Source organism: Parastagonospora nodorum (genome assembly GCF_000146915.1).
Source record: "Parastagonospora nodorum SN15 chromosome Unknown scaffold_6, whole genome shotgun sequence".
NCBI lineage: Eukaryota > Fungi > Ascomycota > Dothideomycetes > Pleosporales > Phaeosphaeriaceae > Parastagonospora > Parastagonospora nodorum.
Genome location: NW_001884554.1, coordinates 878,123 through 904,099, shown reverse-complemented (window position 1 = coordinate 904,099; position 25,977 = coordinate 878,123). Strand labels below are relative to the sequence as shown.

The 25,977-nt window shown below is 52.2% G+C and overlaps 14 protein-coding genes across 14 annotated transcripts; 8 read left to right on the top strand and 6 right to left on the bottom strand.

The window, feature by feature from the left end:
- Positions 1 to 77: 77 nt before the first annotated feature.
- SNOG_04513 (hypothetical protein) lies at positions 78 to 1,144 on the top strand (the record flags this gene model as incomplete). Its single annotated transcript, XM_001794877.1, has 3 exons — positions 78 to 95; positions 179 to 270; positions 410 to 1,144. The coding sequence occupies 3 exons, from the start codon at positions 78 to 80 to the stop codon at positions 930 to 932; spliced, it is 633 nt and encodes a 210-aa protein (XP_001794929.1). The 3' UTR covers positions 933 to 1,144.
- On the bottom strand, positions 432 to 2,641 carry SNOG_04512 (hypothetical protein; the record flags this gene model as incomplete). The annotated part of the gene is made up of 3 exons (XM_001794876.1): positions 432 to 950; positions 1,062 to 1,072; positions 1,129 to 2,641. 3 exons carry the CDS (start codon positions 2,639 to 2,641, stop codon positions 432 to 434), a joined length of 2,043 nt encoding a protein of 680 aa, XP_001794928.1.
- A 515-nt stretch (positions 2,642 to 3,156) lies between these two features.
- Positions 3,157 to 3,289, top strand: SNOG_04511 (hypothetical protein; the record flags this gene model as incomplete). The annotated part of the gene is made up of 2 exons (XM_001794875.1): positions 3,157 to 3,203; positions 3,226 to 3,289. 2 exons carry the CDS (start codon positions 3,157 to 3,159, stop codon positions 3,287 to 3,289), a joined length of 111 nt encoding a protein of 36 aa, XP_001794927.1.
- A 2,037-nt stretch (positions 3,290 to 5,326) lies between these two features.
- On the top strand, positions 5,327 to 6,407 carry SNOG_04510 (hypothetical protein; the record flags this gene model as incomplete). Its single annotated transcript, XM_001794874.1, has 3 exons — positions 5,327 to 5,612; positions 5,661 to 6,344; positions 6,406 to 6,407. Coding segments are annotated over 3 exons (972 nt in total).
- A 1,941-nt stretch (positions 6,408 to 8,348) lies between these two features.
- SNOG_04509 (hypothetical protein) lies at positions 8,349 to 9,416 on the bottom strand (the record flags this gene model as incomplete). Its single annotated transcript, XM_001794873.1, has 1 exon — positions 8,349 to 9,416. The coding sequence occupies one exon, from the start codon at positions 9,414 to 9,416 to the stop codon at positions 8,349 to 8,351; it is 1,068 nt and encodes a 355-aa protein (XP_001794925.1).
- Positions 9,417 to 9,921: 505 nt separating this feature from the next.
- Positions 9,922 to 11,626, bottom strand: SNOG_04508 (hypothetical protein; the record flags this gene model as incomplete). Its single annotated transcript, XM_001794872.1, has 3 exons — positions 10,988 to 11,626; positions 10,150 to 10,921; positions 9,922 to 10,089 (listed from the first exon to the last, which is right to left on the bottom strand). Exons 1-3 carry the CDS (start codon positions 11,101 to 11,103, stop codon positions 9,922 to 9,924), a joined length of 1,056 nt encoding a protein of 351 aa, XP_001794924.1. The 5' UTR covers positions 11,104 to 11,626.
- A 326-nt stretch (positions 11,627 to 11,952) lies between these two features.
- SNOG_04507 (hypothetical protein) lies at positions 11,953 to 15,166 on the bottom strand (the record flags this gene model as incomplete). Its single annotated transcript, XM_001794871.1, has 6 exons — positions 11,953 to 12,180; positions 12,231 to 12,776; positions 12,844 to 14,259; positions 14,309 to 14,641; positions 14,673 to 14,902; positions 14,956 to 15,166. The coding sequence occupies 6 exons, from the start codon at positions 15,164 to 15,166 to the stop codon at positions 11,953 to 11,955; spliced, it is 2,964 nt and encodes a 987-aa protein (XP_001794923.1).
- Positions 15,167 to 16,218: 1,052 nt separating this feature from the next.
- SNOG_04506 (hypothetical protein) lies at positions 16,219 to 19,131 on the bottom strand (the record flags this gene model as incomplete). Its single annotated transcript, XM_001794870.1, has 3 exons — positions 16,219 to 16,713; positions 16,767 to 18,786; positions 19,013 to 19,131. 3 exons carry the CDS (start codon positions 19,129 to 19,131, stop codon positions 16,219 to 16,221), a joined length of 2,634 nt encoding a protein of 877 aa, XP_001794922.1.
- A 717-nt stretch (positions 19,132 to 19,848) lies between these two features.
- On the top strand, positions 19,849 to 20,727 carry SNOG_04505 (hypothetical protein; the record flags this gene model as incomplete). Its single annotated transcript, XM_001794869.1, has 2 exons — positions 19,849 to 20,086; positions 20,136 to 20,727. 2 exons carry the CDS (start codon positions 19,849 to 19,851, stop codon positions 20,579 to 20,581), a joined length of 684 nt encoding a protein of 227 aa, XP_001794921.1. The 3' UTR covers positions 20,582 to 20,727.
- A 2,496-nt stretch (positions 20,728 to 23,223) lies between these two features.
- SNOG_04503 (hypothetical protein) lies at positions 23,224 to 23,399 on the top strand (the record flags this gene model as incomplete). The annotated part of the gene is made up of 2 exons (XM_001794868.1): positions 23,224 to 23,276; positions 23,333 to 23,399. 2 exons carry the CDS (start codon positions 23,224 to 23,226, stop codon positions 23,397 to 23,399), a joined length of 120 nt encoding a protein of 39 aa, XP_001794920.1.
- Positions 23,400 to 23,515: 116 nt separating this feature from the next.
- SNOG_04502 (hypothetical protein) lies at positions 23,516 to 23,939 on the top strand (the record flags this gene model as incomplete). Its single annotated transcript, XM_001794867.1, has 2 exons — positions 23,516 to 23,549; positions 23,698 to 23,939. 2 exons carry the CDS (start codon positions 23,516 to 23,518, stop codon positions 23,937 to 23,939), a joined length of 276 nt encoding a protein of 91 aa, XP_001794919.1.
- A 298-nt stretch (positions 23,940 to 24,237) lies between these two features.
- Positions 24,238 to 24,409, top strand: SNOG_04501 (hypothetical protein; the record flags this gene model as incomplete). Its single annotated transcript, XM_001794866.1, has 2 exons — positions 24,238 to 24,299; positions 24,349 to 24,409. 2 exons carry the CDS (start codon positions 24,238 to 24,240, stop codon positions 24,407 to 24,409), a joined length of 123 nt encoding a protein of 40 aa, XP_001794918.1.
- A 281-nt stretch (positions 24,410 to 24,690) lies between these two features.
- On the bottom strand, positions 24,691 to 24,996 carry SNOG_04500 (hypothetical protein; the record flags this gene model as incomplete). Its single annotated transcript, XM_001794865.1, has 2 exons — positions 24,691 to 24,751; positions 24,854 to 24,996. 2 exons carry the CDS (start codon positions 24,994 to 24,996, stop codon positions 24,691 to 24,693), a joined length of 204 nt encoding a protein of 67 aa, XP_001794917.1.
- A 251-nt stretch (positions 24,997 to 25,247) lies between these two features.
- On the top strand, positions 25,248 to 25,905 carry SNOG_04499 (hypothetical protein; the record flags this gene model as incomplete). Its single annotated transcript, XM_001794864.1, has 3 exons — positions 25,248 to 25,306; positions 25,357 to 25,803; positions 25,836 to 25,905. The coding sequence occupies 3 exons, from the start codon at positions 25,248 to 25,250 to the stop codon at positions 25,903 to 25,905; spliced, it is 576 nt and encodes a 191-aa protein (XP_001794916.1).
- Positions 25,906 to 25,977: the final 72 nt, after the last annotated feature.

The window sequence follows — 25,977 nt, the reverse complement described above, 5'->3', positions numbered from 1 at the left end:
AACGGGGTTTTGTAGACTAGCGACTGCCTGGATATTGCCAGCAGCCCTGTGATACCACTACACGTAGGAACATCAAAATGAAGGCGCGACCGGGTGTCACGTGCGCCTGAGCCTGTGCACTCATCCACTCACCTAGCCCGCACCCCGCGTACTTGATATTTACTCTACTAGCCTGTAGGACCACCGAGCAACCCTGCTCCGCCTCAAAGCGTTCAACTCCTCACTATCGACCTTACAAGTTCCTATCACCATCAACACGCGCTTCCTTTTGTAAGCCTCGAAGATGCAGGACGCGAAGAACGCAACGACCTCCGAGGTCCATGATACAGACAGGTTCTTGCTTGAAGTAGACGAAGTGTGAGCATAAAACGGCATCACCTATTCGAAAGTCGGCTAATGATAAATTTAGCTCTCTTGAGAACCAGAAGACGTCACCGCTCCTTCGCCTTCCAGCAGAGATCCGGAATGCCATTTACGCCTACGTTCTTCAAGGCCATCGAGTGTGTCTCGACAGTTCGCCAAAGCCTTTTGTCGGAACAGACAACAAGAAAGGGCAAGTCGAAAACCTCCTCAGCATAACCAAGACCTGTCGGCAGACCTACTCCGAATCTGCGCTCATGTTCTTCGGTCTCAATGACTTTGGGGGAGCGAACGTAATGGGCGGGTGGAATCGAAAACAGCCTCTGTTCGAAAAGCTGAAGGAGCCACAGCTCAAAGCCATCAAGTACTGGTGGTGTACCCATTGCCATGTCGATTGTGCGCGCATCGTAAACGCTCCTCTTGATCGCTTGCCAAACGTCCAGAGGTTCACTTTGTTCGTAGATACCACTAATAAGCTTGCCACATCTAGAGCAGGTTTCAAAAACATGGTCGATAAGCTGGCCGGTCGGGACATGGAAGTGGTAATTGAGCTCTTGGAGGACTACGAGTAATGGTGCTCTCGCACGCAACTGCACATCAGACGGGGGCTAACGTTACGACTGATCTGAAAGATCGGCTACAGGATTAAAGAGGAAGTCATGAGGGATGCAGCCTGATTTAATTCGAGGCCGAAAACACACCAGGGTCTTATCTGCGGAATTTTGGCAATACCCACCCTAATAGACTTCATGCTCTAAAACTACACACTCCTCTGACCCTGTTCGACGTCCTTACTCTTTCTATCATCCTCGCTCTCCTCGCTTTCAGTATCGCTCAATAACCCATTCCAAGCTTCATCGTCCGCACTCTCAATCTCCTCCTCTCTTCCAGCATCCTTGTCCACTTTGACGTTGACAAACAGAACCCACAATCCGAGATCGTACGTGACTCTGCATATACCCGAAGCAAGGAAAGCGACCCAGAATGTACCGTTTCCGGAAAGCAATCCGGTGATGGATGGCCCGGCACTCATAGCGAGGGTACGCAGCATGCTCGTGATACCCATGACGCCTGTACGCTCCTCAGACTTCACAACTGCAGCGATGAAGGCGGTGCGAGGGGCTTGGTCCATACTGTTGAGAGAGGCGCGGAAGAGCATGAGGCCAATTGTCCAGCCAACGCTGCTTGGTAATGGGATGAAGGCGCTGGCGATCGAAGAGGGAAGATGTGTGAAGACCATGGTATTGATCAAGCCGATACGCTTGGCGAGTGGTCCGGCGAACACGGCACTGAAAGCGCAAAGGAATTGGGATGCTGAAGTTATGTCTCCGAGCGTAGCCTTGGACAGGTGGAACTTTTGATCAACGTAGTAGTTCATGAGGGAGTAGGGTGTCATTCCGTCGGCTAAGGAGTCGATCGCGAGAAGGATCCAGAGCTTGTACATGATGGAGCGTGTCGACTGCGAGATTTGGCTGAAGTAACTCTGCTTTCTTGGTGGTTGAGCTGGGCTTGCGCTGCGGTGTCCAGCTTCCTCAAAGCCATCGGTGGTGCTAGGTGTCATGGCATCCAGCAACACTTCCTCCTCTTCATCACTACGCCCTCGCTCAGCCATCTCCCTCTTCTCACCAGCAGCCTCACATCTCTCACTCAAACCCAAGCACAGTACAGCTCCAAGCACTCCAAAAGCAGCATACGCCCAAAACAACGCATGAAATGCCTTCGTCGTATTCCCACTCTTCTTCTCCAACGCCTGCACAGTCCGCCCAGCAACTTCCGCACCCACCGCCCCCGCCATCGTCGTCGCCGTCACATACCACGACAGCACATCACTCCTCGTCTTCCCATCCGTCAACCCACTCAAAATACTCTCCTCTACCGCCCTAAACGGCCCACAATCCGCGCCGGTAACACTAATAATCCCAAACACCGCCGCAACCAACAACACCCAGAAACTCTCCGACAGCGCAAACACCACGCCGCTGCCCGCCATCATAACGCTGCCCATGAACAATATCCTCCTCCGGCCCAGTTTGTCAGCTACAAGGGTGAGGAGCAGGGATAGCATGACATCGCCCAGCAGCGTCAGCGTCATGAATATCCCAATCCGCGTGTCCGGGAATTTCAAGCTCGCGAAGAAGAGCGCGAGGATCAGGCTGGGGATTCCGGCTGTAAACATGCGCAGCGAGCGTAGGGTGATGATGATGTAGGCATCCCGGCCGATGGAGTTTAGCGATGTTATGCCCAGGAAATCTGCGGTGCGCGAGAGGATGCGTGGAGGCATGCTTGGGAAATCCCGCCTTAGTGAAAAGGTGGGGATTGAATTGGATACGCAGAGAAAGGTTGGAGAGGAGGAAAAAAAAGAAGAAGAAGAAGAAGTGCAAAAGCTTCGTCTCGAGGTCGTAGTTTACGCGATGCTGAATGGCTAGCGCATGGCCCGGATATAAGCCTGCGAGAGGCCTTTTTCCGTGCTGGTGACTCACTTCCTAGGTTTACTTGCAGTTTACAGGAAAGCTGAATGTGTGGTTGGACGGAAAAGCGATTTCGGGCACACTGCCGATGATACTCCAGGTTTACTGTTGCTATCAAGGTGGGTCGCTGCGCAGCCGAGATACAATAGAGAGGGGACCCCGCAGTGAATGGGGATGAAGCTCGTGCGGCGGCGTGGGGTTTGGGGTGTCGCGTGCTCATGGAGTTTGGAAGTATGTACGGCACGTTCTAACGATTCACTGGTCACATTGTTGCTGTAAGGCAGATTCTTCAAGCTTCGTCGTTGTGTAAACTCTGGTTGCGAAAAAGATGTCGACGTACATGGGAAGTACCACTACTCTGGGTCATCCTGAACGGTGAAATACTATCCAATGACAGCATCGTGAACGATTACATCTGCAATTTTCTAGGTTTTGTGTCTGGGAGAATGGCGGCTTCATGATTTTGCAATAAACTTACGTAGTCACTCCTCTTCAAGCTGCAAGGCACGAGCACCAAGAGTCAGCGCAGTTATATGTCTTCTATGTATGAAATAAGCATGAAGATTACTCTCCAGTTAAGTTTGAGAAAATTCAATTGCCGCAGTCGGCGCTTGTTTTCTGCATGTACCGATCTGCTTGAGTGAAAACCTCGAGTCAAGTGACTCGAATGCCGAACCAGAACGCATCCACACAAGAATTCTTCTTTGGAGACTACTACTCATCAAGGCGCAATTCTGCAACCTGGTTCATGCGTGATTAAGAAGCATGTCCTTCCTTCTAGAAGTCAGCTGCGACACTAGCAAAAGTTACAGCACTACTTGGCGAACTTTACATGTCCGCACGACACCGGTCCTTTATCAAAGCATATTTCGTGACATTGGTTCTGTGCCAAGCAAAATTCCTAGCAGCCATCCTTCATAGGAAAACATTCTCGCGAAGGAAGACATGGCAATCCTCAATCCCACTAACCTTATTTTCAGCACATGCAATTCTTCTCATCTCAAGGGCCGGTTAACCGCACTACTCTAGTGGAGCAATGCCCGAAGAGGAAAGCCAACTTCATCCCGTGCAGTACTTGCCGAGAAACCCACCTTGCGGAGCCTTGCCGCAATTGCATCTACATTCGGATCGCAATTTTTAGAAGCAATTGTTGTGAGGCTCGCAGGACAACTGAAACGAATTTGTTTCTTGCAGAATGTTCGCCGATCGCCAGGCCGCTGAAGGACAAAGCGTCCCTCTGATGTCATTTCAACGTCTGCCAATGTCGTCAACTGGTCCCTTCCGCCGCGAAGCTTGAGCGAACCGAACCGACCAGGCCGTTCGCGACCTCAACCGCGGCTTTCTACCGAAGATGCGAATCCACAACTACGATGCGAGAGAGATGCTAGTTCCCGCCAGTCGCGCTCGCGTTGTCTCAACACAACTGGAAATGCCTCCCACGACGGCATTGCGTCATTGTCCAGGTTGGCGCTGTGGAGCCTGGAGAATCAAGGAGCGTCTGAACAAAGCCGTACGGATGGCGCCAGAGTGCTCTAACACTACGAGTTCAGAGATGTCGTAGCGAAGAGCAAGAAACATGACTTCGTGAGTAAGACTTTGCTGCTGGTGGTTGCCGGCGCACAAACGTCAATAGGGGACGTGATAGCGAATGTTCCTGGAATCAAACTGTCAGCGCCACTGCCCAGGAAAGATCATGGCGTTCGCACAACGACAAGACGACATCTGTGGCTCCGAGCACGCCATTAGCAGTGTGCCGGCTTCGATTGGATGCTAACCTGGCCGTGTCAGCGACCATCACATCCTTTACGCACCAACCCTGCCAGCGCCCGAGTATCCCTGCACACTTATCCAAACTCATCTCAAATCGTCGCGCCGAGCAGCGTCACCATCGTTGGCCCTCTAACAGACCCATTATTGTCCGGCGAATACAGAGTTATGTCATCCGTCAAACTCTTGCGCTGCTTGTGTGATTTCAATTGTCTTCGCTCAGGATGCTCGTGCCTACCTCCCATGTTCTGCCGTTTTTACTTCAGGCACCACTGGCACTGTTAAATTTGCAAGTCTGAATTCGCGTTGTTGGTCCCGTGTGTCTGGTTCTTTGCTTTTGAGAGCACCCGGTCACGCAATTTCGCCGCCAGGTCAAGCAATTCGAAGGCGTCGTCAAAGCTATTGACCTTTCCGGATTCTGCACCCATCAAGCGCGGCGGCCGTCTTAATACCGCACACCCAGGAAGTCGATCCCAAGCCGAGACACTTGAAGGACCTATAGCCGTTGGACCTGTGGCCCAGGATACACAAGGTTATCGGACTAGTCGCACAGCATTGTGCGCCCACCCATCTGGTCAGCGCTATACATAAGCTTCCAAGGGCCTGGCACGTCTGACACAGTTGCCAAAGCTTGTTCGGTCTTGTCAAGCTTACTTAAGTTGCACACCAATCCAACTGCGAACTCCGACGATCCGAAAGGCTTGAGAAAAAACAACATCGACAGCCACACCATGGCTACTACAGCCACCAAGGTCGGCCATGGCCTTGCAAAGGTCCTTGGTATCGACCTGCACTACCGCAACGAGACTGGATCGGACCGTATCACACGAGGAGAGAGCGTTTTCTCTATCGACTCTGCCGACTCGTATGTCGAACATGAGCCTACTGCGTGGGAATGGATATGCCACATCACACCGAGCGGTCGCGAATGGCTTGAGTATTTCTGGAGTCTATTCCCGTTCGTCCACTGGATATCGCGGTACAATTTGCAGTGGCTTACAGGAGATCTTGTGGCTGGTAAGTCTGTTTATTTTTCAACTCTGGAGCTTGTACTAAAGTATCCAGGTATCACTGTCGGTGCCGTGGTCGTCCCTCAAAGTATGGCTTACGCCAAACTGGCTCAGCTCCCTGTCGAATTTGGACTCTACTCATCGTTCATGGGTGTGCTGATCTACTGGTTCTTTGCTACCTCGAAGGATATCACCATCGGCCCTGTTGCGGTCCTTTCAACTGTCACTGGAAATGTGATTTTGAGGGCCGAGGAAAGGCTACCCGGTGTCCCAAGAGATATTGTTGCATCTTCGCTGGCCATCGTCTCGGGCGCCATCGTCCTATTCCTGGGTTTGATTCGATTGGGCTGGATCGTTGATTTGATTTCCCTACCTGCCATATCTGCATTCATGACCGGATCCGCAATCAACATTGGAGTCGGCCAGTTTCCCGCTTTAATGGGCATAAAAAATGTCTCGAACCGAGAGGCAACCTACAAGGTTATCATCAACTCACTTAAGCACCTAGGCTCAACAGACATCAATGCTTCATTTGGATTGACAGCCCTCTTCCTTTTGTACTTGATCCGGTTTACCTGCAATCAGCTTGCAAAACGCTTCCCAAGCCGGGCGAAGACTTTTTTCTTCCTTAACACTCTGCGAACGGCCTTTGTCATTCTACTCTACGTTCTATTCAGTTATCTGGCCAACCGTCACCACAAGGCCAATGGAACAAAGCCAAAGATTACCACTCTCGGGTCTGTGCCACGAGGTAAGTTTTACTAGCCCTGTAAACTCTTTACATTGCTAACAGCTATCAGGATTCAAGCATGCTCGCGTACCCAATATCACAGTCGACATCATAAAGTCTTTCGCGACTGAGCTTCCATCTACCGTCATCGTTCTCCTCATCGAGCATATTTCCATCGCAAAATCTTTCGGAAGAGTCAACAACTATGTGATCAATCCCTCACAGGAGCTTGTCGCCATTGGCGTGACGAACTGTCTTGGTCCATTCCTTGGAGCTTACCCAGCGACCGGATCCTTCTCTAGAACGGCAATCAAGTCGAAGGCTGGTGTGCGAACTCCCTTTGCCGGTGTCATTACAGCCCTTGTGGTCCTTCTCGCGATTTACGCTCTCCCGGCCATGTTTTGGTACATACCTAACGCCGCTCTATCCGCTGTGATTATCCACGCTGTGGGTGACCTAATTACGCCACCAAACACGGTATACCAATTCTGGAGGATTTCTCCTCTTGAGGTCTTCATCTTCTTCGCCGGTGTTTTGGTTACTATATTTAGCAGCATCGAGAACGGCATCTACGTGACGGTCTCTGTATCCGCAGCGCTGTTCGGATTCCGCGCATTCAAGGCCAAAGGTCGATTCATGGGACGAGCTACGATCCACTCAGTTGTCGGAGACCATATTCTCGAGCGAACCGACAGCAACAAAGAGGACCGAAAAGAGCCCGGCTCTGGCAAGACTCCCCAACAGCCCGAGGACTCCATCCGCAACATATTCCTTCCCATCGACCATCACGACGGCTCCAACCCGCTGATCGAACTAGAGGACCCCTATCCCGGCATCTTCATCTACAGATTCAGCGAAGGCTTCAACTACCCCAACGCCAACCACTACCTCGACGGCCTCACCGAAGCCATCTTCAAAAAGACCCGCCGCACAAACCCCACCGCCTACGCACGCCCCGGTGACCGCCCGTGGAACGACCCGGGCCCGCGCCGCGGCAAGGAAACCGCCGACCACGAGGCCCGCCCGACGCTCAAGGCTATCATCCTTGATATGTCGTCTGTCAACAACGTCGACCTCACGTCCATCCAGAACCTGATTGATGTCCGCAACCAGCTGGATAAGTGGGCCGCCCCGGATACCGTCGATTGGCACTTTACGAACATTAATAACCGCTGGACAAAACGCGCCCTCGCCGCCGCTGGGTTTGGATACTACTCCCCCGACCCCGACGACTCAGGCGTGCACCGCTGGAAACCCATCTTCAGCGTCGCAGAACTCGGCGGCGAAGACAGCGCAGCGGCTGCCGCAGAAGCGCGGGAGAACAAGCGCTTAAGACAGCGCAGTGCGGCGGGGCATGATATCGAGGCCGCGGAGGGTGTTAAGGCTGTGGAGGAGGGCGATGGATCGAGCGAGGACGGGAGTCTGGATAGGAAACTGGCGTTTAGTGAGGCGTATGGCGGCAGGGAGGGCAAGAGGGTGTCGCGCAAGGCGGTGGTTCAAGGGCTGAATCGCCCGCTGTTTCACGTGGATGTTACTGCGGCGTTGGATAGTGCGTTGGCGAATGCGCAGAGGAAGAGTCATTAGAAGTTTCGGTGTGGATATATGAGCTGCGAGTGCGGCGAGTTTCGTTTTGTTCAAACATGAGTTCAGAAATTTTGCACAGGTGTGTTGGTATGTGAATACTGGATAGTGATTGATAGTCACGGTAAGATTTGGTAAGTTTACCGTAAAGGCTTCATTTTCCACCCGAATAAACCATGCTCATGCTGTACTCAAGCGTCCTTTTTATGTCCCGGGTATATACATTCTCCGCCCACCCCAACCATCCCCCCCACGCATCCATCGAAGTTGAGAAACCCCAGCCCAAAGGCCAAACGCCCATATCCCATATCCCATATCCCATGCTATGCAAAGTAGAACACAAGGAAAAGCCCGCCCTGTCATCCCGTTCTCAGATTCCGAGTCCAGCTCATCCTAACCCTGCGACCAACACTCCTCCATCGCCTCCGCTCCCTAAGCAACAAACGCACTTGGCGGCAGCGTCGCCCTGCTCTGCGTGAACAAATCGCTTGCCTGCTGGAGATCCCAATTGCCCGCCTCGAGACACTGGACCGCATAATCGCGCGTGAGATTTGTGGCTTGCTGGACGTAAAGAATCATTTGCTCCTGCTCGGGGCTAATCGGCGCAGGCGCAGCACAGAACGCCGGAGCCGCCGCCGCCGCAGCAACCGGCGGCTGTACCTGTTGTTGTTGCGGCACACCAGAATCAGGCCTTACCTGCTTCCCATTGAGGATCTTGAGCCTGGGGAACCAATCCGTAAGCTCCTCCTCCCAGTTCATATCGGGCAGGGGGTCCACAATAAGATGCTCCAGACTCTTGAAGCGATTCTTCCAGGGCTTGAGGGGCGCCAAGTTGGCAAATGCGTTTCCCGAGAGGTCCAGGTTCTTGATGTGATTGAGCGACTTGACGAGTTCGTAGATGACGTTGAGATTGGGCACGTTGTTGTTCGCCAGCGAGACGCTCTCGATGGCTTGGATCTTCTGCTCGCGCGACGGCAGCATCGTGTCGCAGACGACCATGAGCGCGGGGAAGAATTTCTTCTGCGTCGTTTCGCTGTTGAACATGCCGGACTTGAGGACTTCTTCGTCGGAAGCGATGCTCGAGAGGTCCAGCAGTTTGGTGTCCGGATTGTACCGGCGCCCAAGGAAGCCTTCGAGCAGGGCGACGGTTTCTGAACGGTTTTTGTCGCGCTCGTCATATCCGGGTTGATGCTGCTGTTGCGAATGGTGCTGGTTTTGCTGGAATGGTTGGCCGCGTCCTCGTCCTCGACCTCGGCCTCGACCACGTGAGTTGAAGTTGCCCTCGTCACCGTCATGGTAATGGTTGTTGTTGTTGTTGTTGTAGTTGTTGTAATGTTGCTGGTTGTTCTGGAAGTGGTTGCCTCCCCGGCCGCGGCCACGCGGTTGAAACTCGCGCGAGTCGCCCATGGCCAAATCGCCGTCTGACTGTTGCTGCTGGAAGAAGTTTCCGCCGCCCCGACCCCGGCCTCGGCCACGCCCGCGTCCTCGAGGTGTAGACATTTCAGTCGGCAAGTTGTAAATGTAATTTATGAGTAATGAATGAATGTGAGGAGTTGTTGTGAGAGTGTGCAGGTTGTCGCGAGAAAAGTTTGAGTTTGTGAGGTGAGGCAGAAGTGGAGGGTAGCTTTAGGTTATGAGAGCGTGCTAATGGCCCGTGCGTTCACCAAGCCACAATTGGATCACAGTGATTGTGGTATAGTCTGGCTATTGGGTGAATCCACAACGAACTTTGTACACGGACTAACGTTCACCACGGAAATGATAAAGAGCAAAAGTGCACGTGATGAAACAGTTCCATATTTTTCAGATATTCTTGACGTAGATACTACAAGTTGGCATGCCTAAGCACAGCCCCATCTGCTCCTCTCCTCTCCTCTCCATTCCACTATCCCTCATAAGTCTAATCCTCGTCTGGAACCATGAACCCATCCTAACGCCAGGCTGCTTGCCGAATCCGTAAATGCAAACGATATGTAACAATGTCAGTTCACTATGCGACGTTCGTCTACTGGGAGTGGATCTTCTTGATCTTGTTGACGCCCTCGTACAGTGCGCGATCAACAGCAGCCGCAACAGTGAGCGTGCCGCCAATCACAGCGCACAAACCAACGAGGAAGCCCGAGAAAGTCTTGTCACGGACTTCGCGGTTGATGACCTTCATCGGTGAGATGTCCTGGACACATGTTAGTTTACCATATCTCTCGGTTGGGTTGAATGGGTGAGGATAGCTTACATAAGAGAAAAAGACACCCGGAATTCCACCCTTGGCGTGGATGCGCTCCTTGTGGCCCTCTTTCTCATCGTTCCCACCGGCAAGACTCCTCTTGTGGCTGGTGACAGAGTACTGGTGGGTCTCAATGCTGCCCTTGTAGTTGCCTTCGATGGTCGAACCAAGGAGCTCGTCGTGCTTAGTAAGGCGAGGGGCCTCCTTCTCCCAGCCAAGGGGCAGGTAGGCAGTCGACACGACCTTGACGAAGTACATGAAGTTGTAGGCCTTCTCGCTCGTCTGTTGCTCGGTATTATCGAGAGGGTTGATATGGTGGCTAGTCCATCCTCCCGGGCCGGTGTTCTGGTGCTTCTTCTGCATGTCTGCAATGACCGCGTTGCTCAATTGAGGACCGAAGCGCAAGTGGTGGATCTTGTGGGTGAACGTGTGCGAATATTCGTCCTTGAAGTAGTTCTCGAGGTCGTGCACGTGCATGTTGCCAGTAGAGAACGACTTTCCAGGCGCAATGTGGAAGTTTCCAACGACCTTGTTGACGCGAATGCTGCCCTCGAGACGGCATCCCTCCTGTCGCTGTTGGTCGAGGTGCTCGGCGTAGTGTTCACGCTCACACTGCTCGACACCCTCGCCGCGACCAAAAGACCATGATATCGAAGCGTATGCGTCGCGGACCTCGTCGCAAGTGTTACAGCAGCCGGCCTTGATCGCATTGGTGGGAGACGGTGCGCCGTAGCATTCTCCGCAGTAATCGGGGGCGAGATGTTGCGCCTCGTCCTTGTGCCTATGAACACGTTAGCATGGTTCACACCCCTGGCGTTGCCTAAGACAAAACAATGGTCACACTCACAGATCCAGCGCCGTGGTCGAAAGAACGGTGCTACCCTCAATCTCAGGACTCAAGCGGACCTTGTTGATGCCGTGCGTGACGCCCATCTGCAGCTGCTCCAGACACATCCATGACATCGAGCGTGATCAGCTCGCAAGGGACCCGCGGGAACGTTATGTTCAAGCTGATCTCCATGCGCTCGCCTCTGCCCTTATCGACCACCAACTCCGGCCGCACTATCACTCGTCTGTAGTCTGCCCATTCTCCCCAAGTCAAGTAGAAGATGACCAACAAGCTCACTATTGTGACGATACCGCCGGATGTGGTGCGCACGCGCGCATCTTCGACTGTTTTGGTGAATGGCGTCGAGCCTGTTGAAACGGGACTTGGCCTGGCATTGTGGAGGGCTACCGCTGCAGGGTAGTTGAGGCGAAGAGATAATTGAGTGGTTCGAAGAGATAGTAAAGGTCGAGAGGCTCTCGTGGTGCAGATGAGTCTCAGTGCGACAGCGGGGAAAGCGTGTGCTGCGAAAGTGTGGTTCGGCACCTGTAGAGCTCCGAGTTCTGGGCTTGCCAATTGCGTTTGCAGTGGTTGTTTTGCTAGAACGCGTGTAGTGAAGGAATGTATAGCACCCCTTGTGCTAGACCCGCAATATCATTGTACAAGAGAAGTGAAATAAGGTGAGCAAGACGGCGCGTGGGCGTTGCGACACTCGGCTGTAAAGGACAGCTATGCGATGGAACACTAGCTCCAGAACCCGGGATCGTGCATGAGCTAGCCCTAATGCGCCGCACGTGGCGCCGAGTTAAGTAGGGCTCAGGGCTGCAGCACTTGTCCAACGTCGAGAACGATCCAAGAATGCATTAAAGTAGTATTGATCGGCCTTCGTCCTATTCTTAAGAGTATCTTAGGTTACCCTCCATGAGCTCTGTCGTCTCGCATTCGTATCCCACCCGTGGTATCTATCTCCTGCCAAACACGGCCCTCTATCGAGCAAGAACACCTCTCAGCATGCTAACGAAGCTCGGGCTAAGCTTGTACAACTCCTCGATCTGCGGCTTCTTCGGCTCTCCAGCCTTTCGCCTGAGCTTCTCGGCTGTTGCTGCGCGCTTCTTGCGCTCGGCCTCTATAGGGTCTGCAATGTCTTCGTCGTCGTCTTCCTCAGGCTCGGAATCTGTAGCATCATCGTCGAGCTCGAGATCGGCAAGGTCAAGCTATGAAACTGTTAGCAAACAGTCCGCAAAAGGACGTTGTTCAAACATACCTCGTTCAGTCCAAAGTCACTAGACTTGAATCCAGCCATGCCGCCGCCCAACAAGCCATCGGGTTCGTCGCCTCCACTGGCCATCTTCTGCCTTGTCTTGTCCGAGTGCCACTTTTTCCTCGCTGTCTGCCACTTGATGAGACTGTTGATCTCCCTGGTGGCCTTGTTCTTGTCAATCACACCAGAATCCATCGCACCCTGAACCAGCGCATTCATGTCAAGCTTGCCACCGCTAGTGGGGCCATGTCTCAAGAATTCGAGGATACCTTCAAGCCAGCCCATGAGTTGGTCGAAAAGCCCATTGTCGTGGAGGTGCACTTCGTGAACGAACTTGTAGAAATTATCTTCGTGTCGCGCGCACAGATCGATGAATGCTTGCACTGTCTGGTTGGGGTCTGCGGAAATCTCTTGACGCTGACAGGCTTCGATAGTCTTAATGGTGTCATCAACGAACATCGCAAAGTCAGTTATACTGTTGTACACGTTTGCCGACTTGTACACGCGGACGAGTGGCTCGTAGAAGATTGTGAATAAATCACGGAAGAGCTGCAGCGTAGTAGGCTGATTTCATGTTAGCACCAACCTCAATATGAACAATAAATAATGTGCTTACCTCTTCGATGATTTGAAGCATCATCATCTTGTCTCTCTGTCGGAGACACAGCTTGAGGTATTGCTTCAGATGTGCGAACAGTTCAGCGCCTTGTTTGAACTCTTTATCAACTGGAGCGTTGCCAACTGCACCCGTTGTTAGGTTGCTACGACTGCTGGTCATTCGGCTCAATCGGCCAGGCCTTGTGTTTTCTACCGCGTTATTCCACGCGACGTAGGCATTAAAGACCTTCTCCACTTGCTGCGAACTCAGCTCAGGCTCAAAGAAGTCAGATCGGAGGATCGTGATAACGACGTCAACGTCCTCCTTTGCTGCCTCCTGTCGTATGACGTCCTTGACCTGCTCGTCCGCCTGCACGTAAGCCTTGATCTTCGCGCAAAGAACATCATCCTTGATCTTGGTAGAAGACAGGGTGTCGATAGATTTTTGTACCGAGTTGACGCCGTCATGAATAGCCATGCCAAAGATTCGTTGCAGCAGTGACCGCGCTCCGAATGGCTGTGCAAGGAAGAGATCCAGTACTCCACTCATGACAGCCGCTGGGTTGGCTATCCTGATGACGTTTTTGAGCACACCATACGGTACAAGCGAGTGTATTCGCTTCAATTGCGCGAAGAGCTCAGGGGAATTATCCTCTGCAAGGAAGAGGTGGTATATTGTGGCAGCAATTTCTATGCGTAACCATTCCGCAAACTTTTGGTATTCAGGCTTGAGTTCCCGGATGGTGTTCTTGGCCTTGACTTCTGCGAAGAGATTGGTGAGACCGTTGGCTTCGACAATTTCGCGTCTGAACTTCTCCATGTGTATGTCAAGCTCTGCAGCCCGTTGCCTTGCAACTTCGTAGAACTGCTTTTGCTCTTGTATCCGCTTGGCATCCATTTCTTCTCTTCGTGCAATATCTTCCATTTCTTCCTCATTCACCTCTATTGGGTCGTGGGTAAGGAATTCCGCCATGGCGTTCGATTGCGCGATGCGTTCATTGTGAAGGAAGTTGCGCAGAAAGGCGCGAAGCGACACACGCTGCTCCTCTCTATACAGCTTACGTGCCTGCTTGAAAGGCGAGTGCTCTCCAGATGCTCGTGGAGATCTTGATTTCCCTCCTAGTGAAGACTGTGAGGCGTTCCTCTTGTGACTTCCACCAAACAAGTAGCTTCGTAGACCTCCTCCACTGCTGCTCTCTTGGGGTTCTGATGGTGGCGGCCCTTGAGTGGAAGCTGATGAGATTGAGCTTGCGTCGTCATCATCTGCGTTTGAAGACGACAACAAACCATCCTTCTTGTTCTTCCGAGGAAGTGGAGGGAGCACCTTGCCGGGTAACTCTAGACGTATGCGCTTGTGAAGCTGAACGAAGTCTGCGTAGCGCCGGCCGATGTAGAAGTCTTTGCCATCTCCCTGTTTCACGCGGATAATGTACTCCTGCACGCATGTCAGTCCAAACGTAGGCGAACTGATGCTTCAAGCATACCGCATGTGTGTGGTATCGCAGATGCTTCTTCACTGACGTTGTCCGCACCCCCGAGATGTTGACGTCCCAGCCGTTGATGGAGTGCCCGCTGGGCGCATTCATCGTAAGCCCTCTCTCATTTGCCCCTCGGTCCACAATCTCCATCTCTGCAAAGCGTATCCTTTCCTCATAACCAGATGCAGTGGGGACACCAGATACCATCATGAGCTCCACCAGTTTATGCGCCTTGAGCGCCAGCTTTCGTCGCTTCGTCTCCTCTAGCCGGTCTTCGGACGATGAAATGTCTTTGCTCGCGAAGGACTCGAGGAACTGCTCAACGTCAGTCATCACCATCTTCACCAAGACCGCGATCCGAGCAACATACGACTTGGAGCTTGTCTTGCCAAAACTCCTTCTCCTTGGCTTTGTCCAGGAAAGGAAAGTTTCGGACATGATGTACGAAGATGTATCGTAGGAGGGGCAGCTCAGAGTCCTCAGGCGCAACTTCCCCCGCATCTGAACGAAAAGGCGCGCCAAAGCGTTGCAGAGCTGTTGGCGTGTTGAGCTCGGATATCTCGTACTTGGTCTGCTGTGATATGAGTTCGCGCTTGAGGTCTGACGCGTCCGTTAGCACTCCTCGCCATGCGTGGGGTTACTGCTGTGCATACAGTGCTCTTGCTTGCCGGTCAAGATGGATCCCTCCGGTGGCACCGACATCATGGAATACTTGGAGTAGGTAGTGTCAGCCCGCGCGGGCGTCGGTCTCTCAGCGCTCGGTGCAACAGCTTCGTCAACACGCGGGACTGTGGATTCGGTCGCCATGGTGGTGGGCTCTGTAGCTCCGTTGAGCTTGATGGAAGGTGGGGTATCTACGGACATTGGTGTGTGTATGTATTACTAGGAGAGAAAAGCGCAAACTGAAAGACGAAAAGAACAGAAGCCGTAGGGTGCAAGGAGTAATGCAGGAGTTTGCGACACGGACCCTGGCAAGAGTAAGGTCGACGCGTGTTGTATGACGAGCCTTGTCGTGTGGCTGCTGCTACTGAGGCTGAACCGCACTTGGGTGCCGAGACGCCGCGGGGACAAGGAAGACGCGGCTCTGAAGGGGTTCCTTGAGTAGACAAGGCGGGATGTCTCGAGGCCTGTTCGGACCCGGCGTATACAGAACCTGTCAGCAATGAAGCCAGAGCGGGCGCATCCAGAGATGCAGCCACACGTTTGTGACGCAACCGCCGCATGGCGCAGTCGCCGTAGCAAATGACAGCGTCCACTACTGGCTCCACAAGAACACCGCGAGCGACCGCACGCGCCCCCAAAGGGAATCACGGCATGCTTGCACCCTTGGCGAAGACGACCTGTCAATATTTACGTACCAGGACTACCCTCTGGCTTGCCGTGTTGTGCTGAACTGCCCGTGTCTCAACCCTGTTTGCTTTCAGCCCCGCCATGGAAGGCCGGTCCTCGGCTTCGACGTGTGCAACACCACATTCTCAATACCAAGGCCATCTCGAGAAACTGCTCCATCTTGGCACGTACAAACTTTACCTTCGGTGCCCCGTCCTAAACCATCACTGAGGGCATAGCTTACTCCAGTTGCGGTGGAGCTCACTTCTCAAGGGTGTCCTGTCACTACCGCTTGTCGGCACCGAGCATATATCACGGTGCAATGAGGCCTGCTAAGCTTTGATGCAGAATTTTCTCTTTTCTTCCTCATTAATTCTGGCCACCTACAAGCTGTCGAGATAGTTTTGAAGATGCCAGATATGTCAGACCCTTGAAAACGCCTCCCAGAGCAAACAGAGACAGTCTTACACGCAAGGAAATATGCCTACCCTAACGCCATCCATGTAACCTGACCCGCACAGTCTTTGGTACAGTCGCACCGGAAGCTATACCCGGCGAGAATTATCTTAGTATGTGTTGTACAGTGCTCAGTAGTTGAGCTCTCCACCTCCGCCTCCGCCTACTGCGTCCAGATCTTCGTAGCTCTTGATCGAGCGACCCTGTGTTGACTGAACAGGACCAGGTCCACCGTCACCGAAACGTTGAACCCCTGGTCGTCCACCACGCGGGGGAGGTGTGAGACGGCCATTAGCACCGTTAGGTCGGTTGCGACCGTCTCGGTTCTGCCTGTCGTAAGGGCCAGTTCGGTTGTTGTTGAAGCGACCGCCGCCTCGTCGCATGGGTCCGGCCTGGCGATCATCATGGACAGCGTTGGGGTCCCAGTTGCCCATGGCAGGATTGAACATGCCATTCTGCATGCCGTTGCCTGGCATGCCCATGTTCATGCTGGCCAGGTTGAATCCGCGCGGTGTGCCGGTGGCCTGTACGTGGTTGCCCATGGGGAAGTGGCCATTACTATTGGCATCGCTGCGGGATGGAGCAATGTGTGCTGGGTCAACGACGTACGCGTTCACAAGCCGGAGCTATTGTTTGTTAGTATTCTGGTTTGCGGGTGTTGGTGAGCAAGAATACTTACATCTTTCTCAAGCTTCTCCAGCCATTCCGGATGACGTTTCTCGACATGCTTGCGCCAGAAGTGCTGGCCCTTGAAAAGCTTGGTGCATTCTGGTACTTTGCAACGCCACTTTGACTCATCCTCCTGCTTGACGTAGCGCGCCATCTCATCTTCCATAGCTTCCTCAAGAGGCTTACCGCCCAACTTGCGGATGTCGACATTCTCCGGTTCAAGTAATTGCAGAAGCTTCTCCTCGTAGGTCTTGACCCAGTTGTACGCACGTTGAAGCTGTTGTTGATTTTTGCCACTCATCTTGAGCGGCTTCCGCTCTTCGATGGGGCTATCTCCGTTGGCCTCGGCATCGCCTTGGCCCTCTTGCTTGCGGTACGGGAAGGCTTCACCGTTGGCGGTAGCCCTGGCCGTGGCCTTTGCAGCCGTCGTCAAGCTGGCGCGGGGCCGTCGAAGATGTCCACCAGCACACTTGCGAATCAACTCGTGGACGGAGTCGCTCTCGAACACGCAGAAAAAGCAGAAGTTGTAAACTCGGCGCAAGTACTCAATCAAAAGATCAAGCTTCTTTTTCTTCACCAAGAGCTCTTCATCATCGACCTCGTCATCGAAAGCGCCTTCATCGTCCTCCATGACTTCGTCTTCGCCCTCTTCAAGATCCTCTGGGTCTCGTTCTTTCTTGACTGGTGCAGGCGCATTGGCTGGTGGCTGAAGCCAGCCCTTAGATCGGATGTCTTCAACGCGCTGCTCAATCTTGGCCACACCATCCACTTCGCCAGACTGCTCTTCGTGGTCGACTTTGAGCTCGCTGTCCAATTTACGGACTAGTCGCTCAGCCAATTCCAGATCACGCTCAATTCGCTCGGGAGCGGAGAACAGATCCCACAGTGCCTTCTTGCGAGGAGCCGCAGGTGGCTCATGGATACCGACGTGGCATGTAAAGTTTCCACGAACCTCGTCGTTTACAGTCTTGCCGTTGAGAGCTTCGAGTGCTTTCTGGGCCGTGTTTTGTGGAACATCAGGCTTGTCTTCAATTGAGCCTTCCTCTCCTTCTTCATCACGCCCGTCGCCACGGTCGTCGATGACCATAGGCTGCTCATCTCCAGGGTGGAGAATGACCCAACCAATACGATGGCATTTCTTGAGCGGGTTAGGATCGCTCATGCTAAGCCACTTGAAGCCCCCTGGGCCTTCACCTAGGTGTTCCTTGCAGAACTCTTCGACCTTTTCGCGGTTGACTGTGGGCGCGATGGTCTTGATGAGAAGTGTAGGCTGGAAGGCAGACTCGTCTCTGATCTCACCGCCCTTACAGGGCAACAGATCACCCACGCCCAATACTTCATTGGCTGCAGTAGTCTCGCCCTCCTCTTTCTCGACGATGCCGCCTGCGCCGTTAGAGTCGTTCTCGTAGATGCCTTCGAGCGTGAATTCATCAAAGTAACCTTCGTCGAGTTGACGCTCCCAGTCAGCGTAGATGCCATGACGGTATTCCTTCAGCTTCTGCTTGAAAGCCTGGTCATACTCGGGGTCGTAACGTTCTTTGAACCATTCCTCGGCCTTGTGCTTGTCCACGAAGGTCTTGGCCATCTGCACTTGTAGCTTCTCCTTGTATTCGTCATATGCGGCTTGAATCTGTTCACGCTCCTTGCCTCGCTCCTCACGAGCTTCGCGCTCGCCTTTTAGTACAGGCTTTCGGCCGCCATTCTTCGCGCGCTCCTTCTCGTCCTTGATGACCTGCTCAACACGCCACCACTCCGCGAAGAAGTTGAAGCCCACCTGGTATTCGAGGGACATTGGATTAGGGATCGGGTTCGTGGTGAAGGTTGGGGTGAAGTTGTCTTGGCCCGGGACGTAGCGATCGATGCCAGCCTGAACAGGTGGAGGGGAAGAGCGCCTTTGGTTTCCATCGCGACGGGGAGGGGGGAGATCGTAGTCGCGCGCGCGATCAGGTTGATAACGGTCGATGTTCTGGGGCGATCGCGAGCGCCGTCTGACTCGACGGTCGCCGGAACCTTTGACAGCAAATGTTAGGCTATAATACATAGTAGACGGATTTTCCAGAGTCAGAAGTAAGAGTAGGATGAGGCTGGGTGCGAGTGCGAGAGGGTTTGTGGGAAGGCAGTGGAGCTAGCGTGGGACGCTGATGTCTGAGTCGATGGCCCAGGTGAAGGAGCGCGTCCAACCTCACTGAACGTGTATCACAAAAGTTTGCAGCATTGCTCAAGTGCTAGTCTTGGTAGGCAACATGGATAACTTACCTGGCGAGCGCCGTCTGTAGGCTTCCGGTGGTGGTCTCGAATCCTCCCGAGTAGCACTGAGAGACATTAGTGTCGGCTTGATATTCGGTGTAGTCGGAATCGTACGTGTATGAGTCCATGATCGCAGAAGTCTACACTAGGAAGACAGTGGGTTGTATCGTCGACTTTGACAGCTAATGGATAGGTCAAGGCCGGTGTAGCTCAGGGGAGTCGAGTCGGCGCAGTGAATCGATCGCTGGCGCGATGCGCGGTGTGCTTGCTCTTGCTTTATCGCAATCTCGCCGGGAGATGATTATGCGCGCAAAGACAGACAATTATGGTAGTAGCTGTTTGCCATGATGGCCTCGTGTCAGAGAGAGGACAAATAAGTAACAAGAGACGCGGAACAGAACTAGTAGAGACAAGAGTGCAGACGAAGTAGAGTGGAACAAGAAGGTGGCAGCGTTCGACGCGATTGAGCGCATGCGAGCCGCGCCGGGAGAAGAGAAGCGTGGAGAGGCATGGTAGCTGGGAAGGTAGGCAGTGCGCTGGGTCGCGCGGACAAAGCTTGGGAGCTTCAAGAGAGCTCTAGAAGAAGGGATGGTTTACCAACAAGAGGCAGCAATGATAATGAGAATCGGCTGCACTTACGATGTGCTGAAGTGTCTCCCCGGCCAAAGATGCGCAGTGGAGATGAGAGATGGTGAAGGGAGGTGAGGTCGCTGTCGCAGCAGCTGCGCCGATGAGACGGCCTAGCGCTGATCAGGAATGGCAGGAACGCGGAGACGGAGCTTCGGCGGAAAGTGGGTCAGAGCGCGTTAGCGCGTTATACTCGTGGTAGGCTAGGATTTGATTGGATGCGCATCTTTAGGTACGCCCGAGGTCAATTGTGCATCGCGAGACATCTGGTTCTTGTAGACGACTTCTTCATCAGTTCCATCCGAATCTCGTCACAGGCCTCCAAACACTCCATACTGCCCACGATGACGTCGTACATACCCTCTTTGACCCTCCCTAGCTTCCTCTTCGCGAACCCCGCTGCAGCGATCCTGCTTCCTGTAGCGTGTGGAACAGCTGTTGGCTTCTCCATCAGTCGTATGACATCTTTTCAAAATTTTGTTGACACTTCCTGACCTTTTTGTAGCAAGCAATACGCAACAGCAATACAGGACACTGAAGCAGCCACCCCTACACCCACCTGGCTACGTTTTTGGACCAGTATGGACCGCACTCTATGCCACAATGGGCTACACTGCCTACCGTGCATGGACTACTGGTGCAACTTCCATCAACCCTGAGACTGTCTCTCTGGCCAAGCAAGGTGCCACCCTCTACAGCATCCAGCTTGCCCTGAACCTGATCTGGACTCCTCTGTATTTTTCCATGGGCCGTCCAATTGCTGCCACTGTCGACATTCTTGCTCTTGGCGGCACTGTCGGTTATCTTGCCTACATCTGGGGCCAGGTTGATCCGGTTTGTGGATGGCTGCTTGCTCCTTACCTGGGTTGGCTCAGCTTTGCTACGTACCTCTGTGCAGGAAGCGGTTATCTAAACAACTGGGACTTCACAACATCTCTCAAGAAGGACTAAAAAAAAAGCCCTCTCACGGGGTGAAAATCACATTTGTTACCAAAGGACAAGAGGCAAGAGAATAGATGAGATGAACAGGTGAACCGTACGGTTCGTGTTCACTTTCATGTAATATGATACTAGCTTAATGCAGTACTCAACTCTTAGTCATGGCATTCAATCGTTCCGCGCCCATGTGACTTTCTCTCGCTGCTGAAGGTGCACTACATATAGGGCGCTACCCAGTGATCGTCTAGCTTCTTTCTCACGTTTGTCACTGTCTCTATTCTCTTACCAACAACCCCGCTCACCCCACAACTATCCCACTCAACCGCGACGTATTGATTCCGATCTCATGCCCTCACGAAGATCATAACTGTTTAAGCGGCGTGCCATACTCAACTATGGCACTCTCAAGCACAGACATGATTTAAGTAAAGTCCCGACAAGCGAGTGAAGTACGCTAACATCTTGTACTGTACATTGCCAACCAAGACCAATCGCCGCTCCTTCGCCTTCCTGGTGAACTACTGAACATGATCTACGGGTACGCACTCGGTGGTTTTCATATCATGAATGGATGCCGGTTTTATTATGCCCTTAAGTCAAGTGAGTGCTGCAGTGTCGACTGCAGAGAAGATCCAGGGGCCAGATGGCATAAAGCCCAACATCTCGCTTCGCTCACTCACGTCTGTCGGCAGAGCCTTCTTCTTCGGCACGTACGAATTTGGTGGCAATTGGTGTCAAATTTTTGTCGCCCTACCTGACCTGTTTCCCAGCGGCGAGATTCGTGATCTGCTCAGGACTATTCGCATCTGGACTGATTTTGGAAGTCTACGCCTTAATGCGAATTTTGCCGTCATTAGGATTTCTCCAGAGATACTTCGGGCAATGGAAGCCTTTGCGACTGGCTCGCAGCTACGGTGAATAGTGGTGCAGTTGTCATGGAGGATACACAAAGATTTCGAGGACATTATGGTTGCTAGTTGGAAGGTAAAATTCGAGAAGAGCGATTCATGGCAAGTGCTAAAAGCAAACAATGTTGAGCCTAAGATGATGGGCTTCTCTGGAGATACCACCTGGTTTCGATAATCGATGTCCACGGTGGCGTGCGGTTCATAGGTCGTAATTTCGGTAAGAACCAGGAGGAGTGAGTAAGACGCAGCATCTAAGTAACACCTGAACAGTCTCCAATATCAATAGGCTAATAAGAATGCTGATCTTTCTGAAAACGCTTGTGACGAAACGAAGGCTATCAAAAACTTTACTGTCTGTCTCTTGCACAAGAGTTCATCCACCAGTGTGTACTGACGGACTGTCATCTCACCACTTCACTTTCACTTTGACGCTAGGACCATCCGCTTACCCCAATTTTCTTTAGCCAACTCTTAAGCGATCGTAAACAAACCCTTAAGATTCTCGCCGTGAAGAACTCTCACCTTGAACCTCTGAACAACGGACACCCGGAATCAGGATGGACGCTCCGAGCGCGCACAAGGCTACGTAAGTTCAATCAGTTACACCCTGCTCGGCACTTATTGAAGTGATACAGCACCATCAACAACCAAGCGAACTCACCTCTCCTGCGTCTGCCCGCCGAACTGCGCAATCAGATCTACGAACACACCCTCAGTGGGCTCGTAATTCGGATTGAGATGTCTATGAACAAGGAGAACTGCGGCTTTACCACGTGCAGCACATATAGCACCATCTACGATCCTCGGCGGTACGGCCTTGGTAACCTGTCAGCTCTCTCCACAGTGTGCCGTCAGCTGCACACCGAAACCCATCTGCTGCCATTCTGCCTGAACGACTTCGGTGGCTACTCGAAGAGCTTCACTCAAGCCATTGATGGCGGCCACCTAAGCACTGAACAGGTGAACGCCATCCGAAAAGTCGACCTACTGCTCAGCATGAGCAATGTCTTCTCGTCGACACCAAGATCGCCCCTTGTAAACCTCTGTACGGTGCACCCATATTTGATGAAGCTGGCGGCTAGGTTCAGGTCAATGAAGAGCCTGAATCAAGTGGAGATCGTCTTGTTTCATCCTAAGAATTGGCTTATTCCGGAGAGCATCGTGGTCAACCTCAAAATATGGCTCACGAGTCTGCTCACCAAGGGCAACGAAGGCCGGGGTGTTTCAGTGGCCGTGCGTAACAGAGCGAATGGGGAAGGAGCGGAGATCTCGATTCGTCAGAGCAATACACATACACGGGGCTATTCTTCCCAGACTCAAATCCTTCGGTGGCCTCGATAAAGCTTTGAGTTTGGCACTCTCCACTCGACTCCGGGTCATACTACAATTCTCGACACATCGAACATGAATCTTCGATGTACAGGTTGTATTGGAGAGGGTTACGCTAGTATATCTTACAACGAAGGATGTAGGATTGAATACAGCAGTGGTCAGCATATTTGAATGAAAAGGATGTCGTCATGGCGCCAGTGTACACGTGCCCTCTCTTTCATGGGCTCCGTAGCTGGCTTAGCGTGACATCCCAACGCCGGACTATCTCCTAGAGATATATCTCCTCCACCTCCTCCTCTGCGTTCCCTCAGCTACCTCTACTTCCACCCTGATCTTCAACTAGAGTTCGATTCTACGTTGTCACTCAGGTACTCTCAACATTACCATTACCATTCAACAAACGACATCATCACTATGGACCTTCTTGGACCGTTGACGGACGCTTTGCAACACCAGAATGAAGAAGTGTGCGTACATGGACATTATTGATGACAACAAGCACAACATTAATGTAGTATTGCAGTACTCTTCGCAACCAACTCGAGTCGCCGCTCCTTCGCCTGCCTGCTGAGATCCGAAACAACATCTAAGAAAACGTCCTCGGAGGCCATGAGTTCCGTCGAAACCTTTATATCGTGGATATCTTTTCTCTAAGCAAACAGATCGACCTCGGGAAACATCGTCGCTTGCTAGCCATCACCGCAACATGTCGCCAGCTGCAGAACGAGACCGAGAAGCTTGTTTTCAAGCTTAATGCTGTGGCAGGAGACTGTATAGATGTGCGGGAATGCTTGCGGAAGAAAGGATTGAGAAGAAAGCCCTTGGCATTTGGAGTCGGAGCACGTGATATACACACCTTGCGGATCTTCATTGATGCCTGTGCTACAGTAGGCGATCGGGTCAGTCTCATTGAACTCGTCAAGAAGGTACCGAACCTGAAACAGGTCGTTGTGGTCTGGGACGAGAGGAATGGCCCCTCGCAAGACAGAGTGCGAGAGAGTGCCATTTTCTTAGAGAAGTTCAAGAAGACTTTGGTAAAGTTAGGTCGTGCGTCGCTTCGGATTGACATTGAGTTCAAATCCGAGGGCATGATCGATGCATTTTATATTCGATGGCATCTTCGACGGTAGACATCTTTAAGCACGTAGACAGTCATAAAAGACATTAAATCCACGGACTCCGTTGTCTCGAAAATCGCATTACATGAACAGGCCTTTTTAACTGTGTATCTATGATTGGAGGCTGTTAGCATTACAGCCCTAAGCGCGGTGGCGCCGCCATACCTTCCAGTCGAACGACGTGATCATCCCCGCGCTTTCACTCAGCTCTCTCCTTGCGTTATTATTATATTCTAGCTATTCGAGCGCTTAGAGACCTTGCACACTCGACTCTACTACCTCCACTGCAAAGTCGAATCAATCCTCCATCATGACAGAACTAAGTCAGCCAAAAGTTGCCGCTTCCGAGTGTAAATGTGATCGCGATGCCATGTAAGTAGCAGTCCGTAAAAAAGATAAATACCAAGACTGACAAGTCCAGCTCACAACGAAATCAACTATCATCACCTCTCCTCCGCCTACCTCCCGAACGTCGTAATTAAATCTACGAAGAACTCTTTGACGTCCATAAGTACTGCTACGAAGCTCGGTACAAGTGTAACGGGGTCCGTACACGATTCACTCAGGCCCCTGATCTGCTATCTACTGCCGGCTCTGCCGCAGAGCATTCTTACCGACTAGCCATATTGAGAACGTGTCGCCAACTAAATGAAGACACGAAGCTCTTGCACTGCAAGCTCAGCCTGTTTAAAGGCTCACCGGGAAACCTTCGACGCCTGTTAACTTTCATCCCGTTGGCTCATAGGAATGTGGTCGAGGTGGTTCAGATCGTTACGTCTTCAGACATTGCATCCGATTGGAGGGACCCGTTGCGCGAACTATTCCTGGAGCTCGTGCAGTTCAAGAGTATCAAAAAGGTAAATTTGGTTTTTCGCGAGTGGGGGCGCCCAGTGAATCCTGGTGAGATGTCGAAGACTATCGGGAACCTGAAGATCCAGCTCGAGAAGCTGAGGATGGAAATGGAGAGGACGCCGCCAGTACCGATCATCGATGCAGGTCGTCTCCATATTGGCCGGATTATTTGGACGGGTATAGCTTGGACCCATGAGATACACACTTCGTCGAGCATTATGTCGTCTCTTTCATAGAGATTATGTATCTAGTTCATGTACATCCCTATACCTAATTAGTGTGGTAAACCTGGCTATAAACCCACAAGTAAGGCTCGGTATTGTAGGTTCTCTCCAGATCACGTAATCAAATGACGTGTGAATGAATGAAACGTCGAGTAAGCTCTCTCTCCGATAAGTACTTAGGTACCTACTGCTTTTCTCCTTTGTACGCAGTTCAATCACTAACACTCTCTCCTTAACCTTCAGGATGGACAATCGAACATACTCAATTAAACCTTCGAAGCAAGTCGTCCACCTAGATGAAATGTATGTATACAAACACTACGTGATAATGCCCGGAGACTGACTTTATACAGCTCCCGTCTGAATCAGATACACTCTCCTCTCCTTCGCCTACCGGCTGAGCTCCGCAACTCGATATTCGCTTACGCGCTAGGTGCCTCAAAAATCGAGCGTTGTACCGGCTACAGCTGCCAAGTCTGCAGGAAATTAAAAATACTATCGGGATCGCCCAAATATGTCACCTGTCACTTCGAAGGCGGTCTCGGCATTTTATCAACATGCCGTCAAGTCTACGCCGAGTCTAAACTTCTACCATTCAAGTTGAACACGGTATCTTCTCGCGTGCTCCCCCTTAGTGAGCCTTCATACGACAAGTTTGCAGCCTGGCAACGCAATGCCATCACATCAGTCCAGATCCACGCCAAGATGAGCATCAAATCTGCGGCCCCAAACCTCGGTGTTGATTTCTTGCTGCAGGAGACTGGTCGCTTGAAGGGGCTTGAGCGCGTGACCTTTGTTTGGTACATCAGGAAGAAAGCTATTAATAGTAAAGCGGATTGGCCGATGCTCAGGCAAAGCATGTTGGAGAATTGCAGGGATCAGATGGCAAGATTGAATGTTGAAATTCATGTGGTGACCATCTTTCATTCGATATAGACCTTTGAGGAGAGTTGGTACTTCGAATCAACTTACAA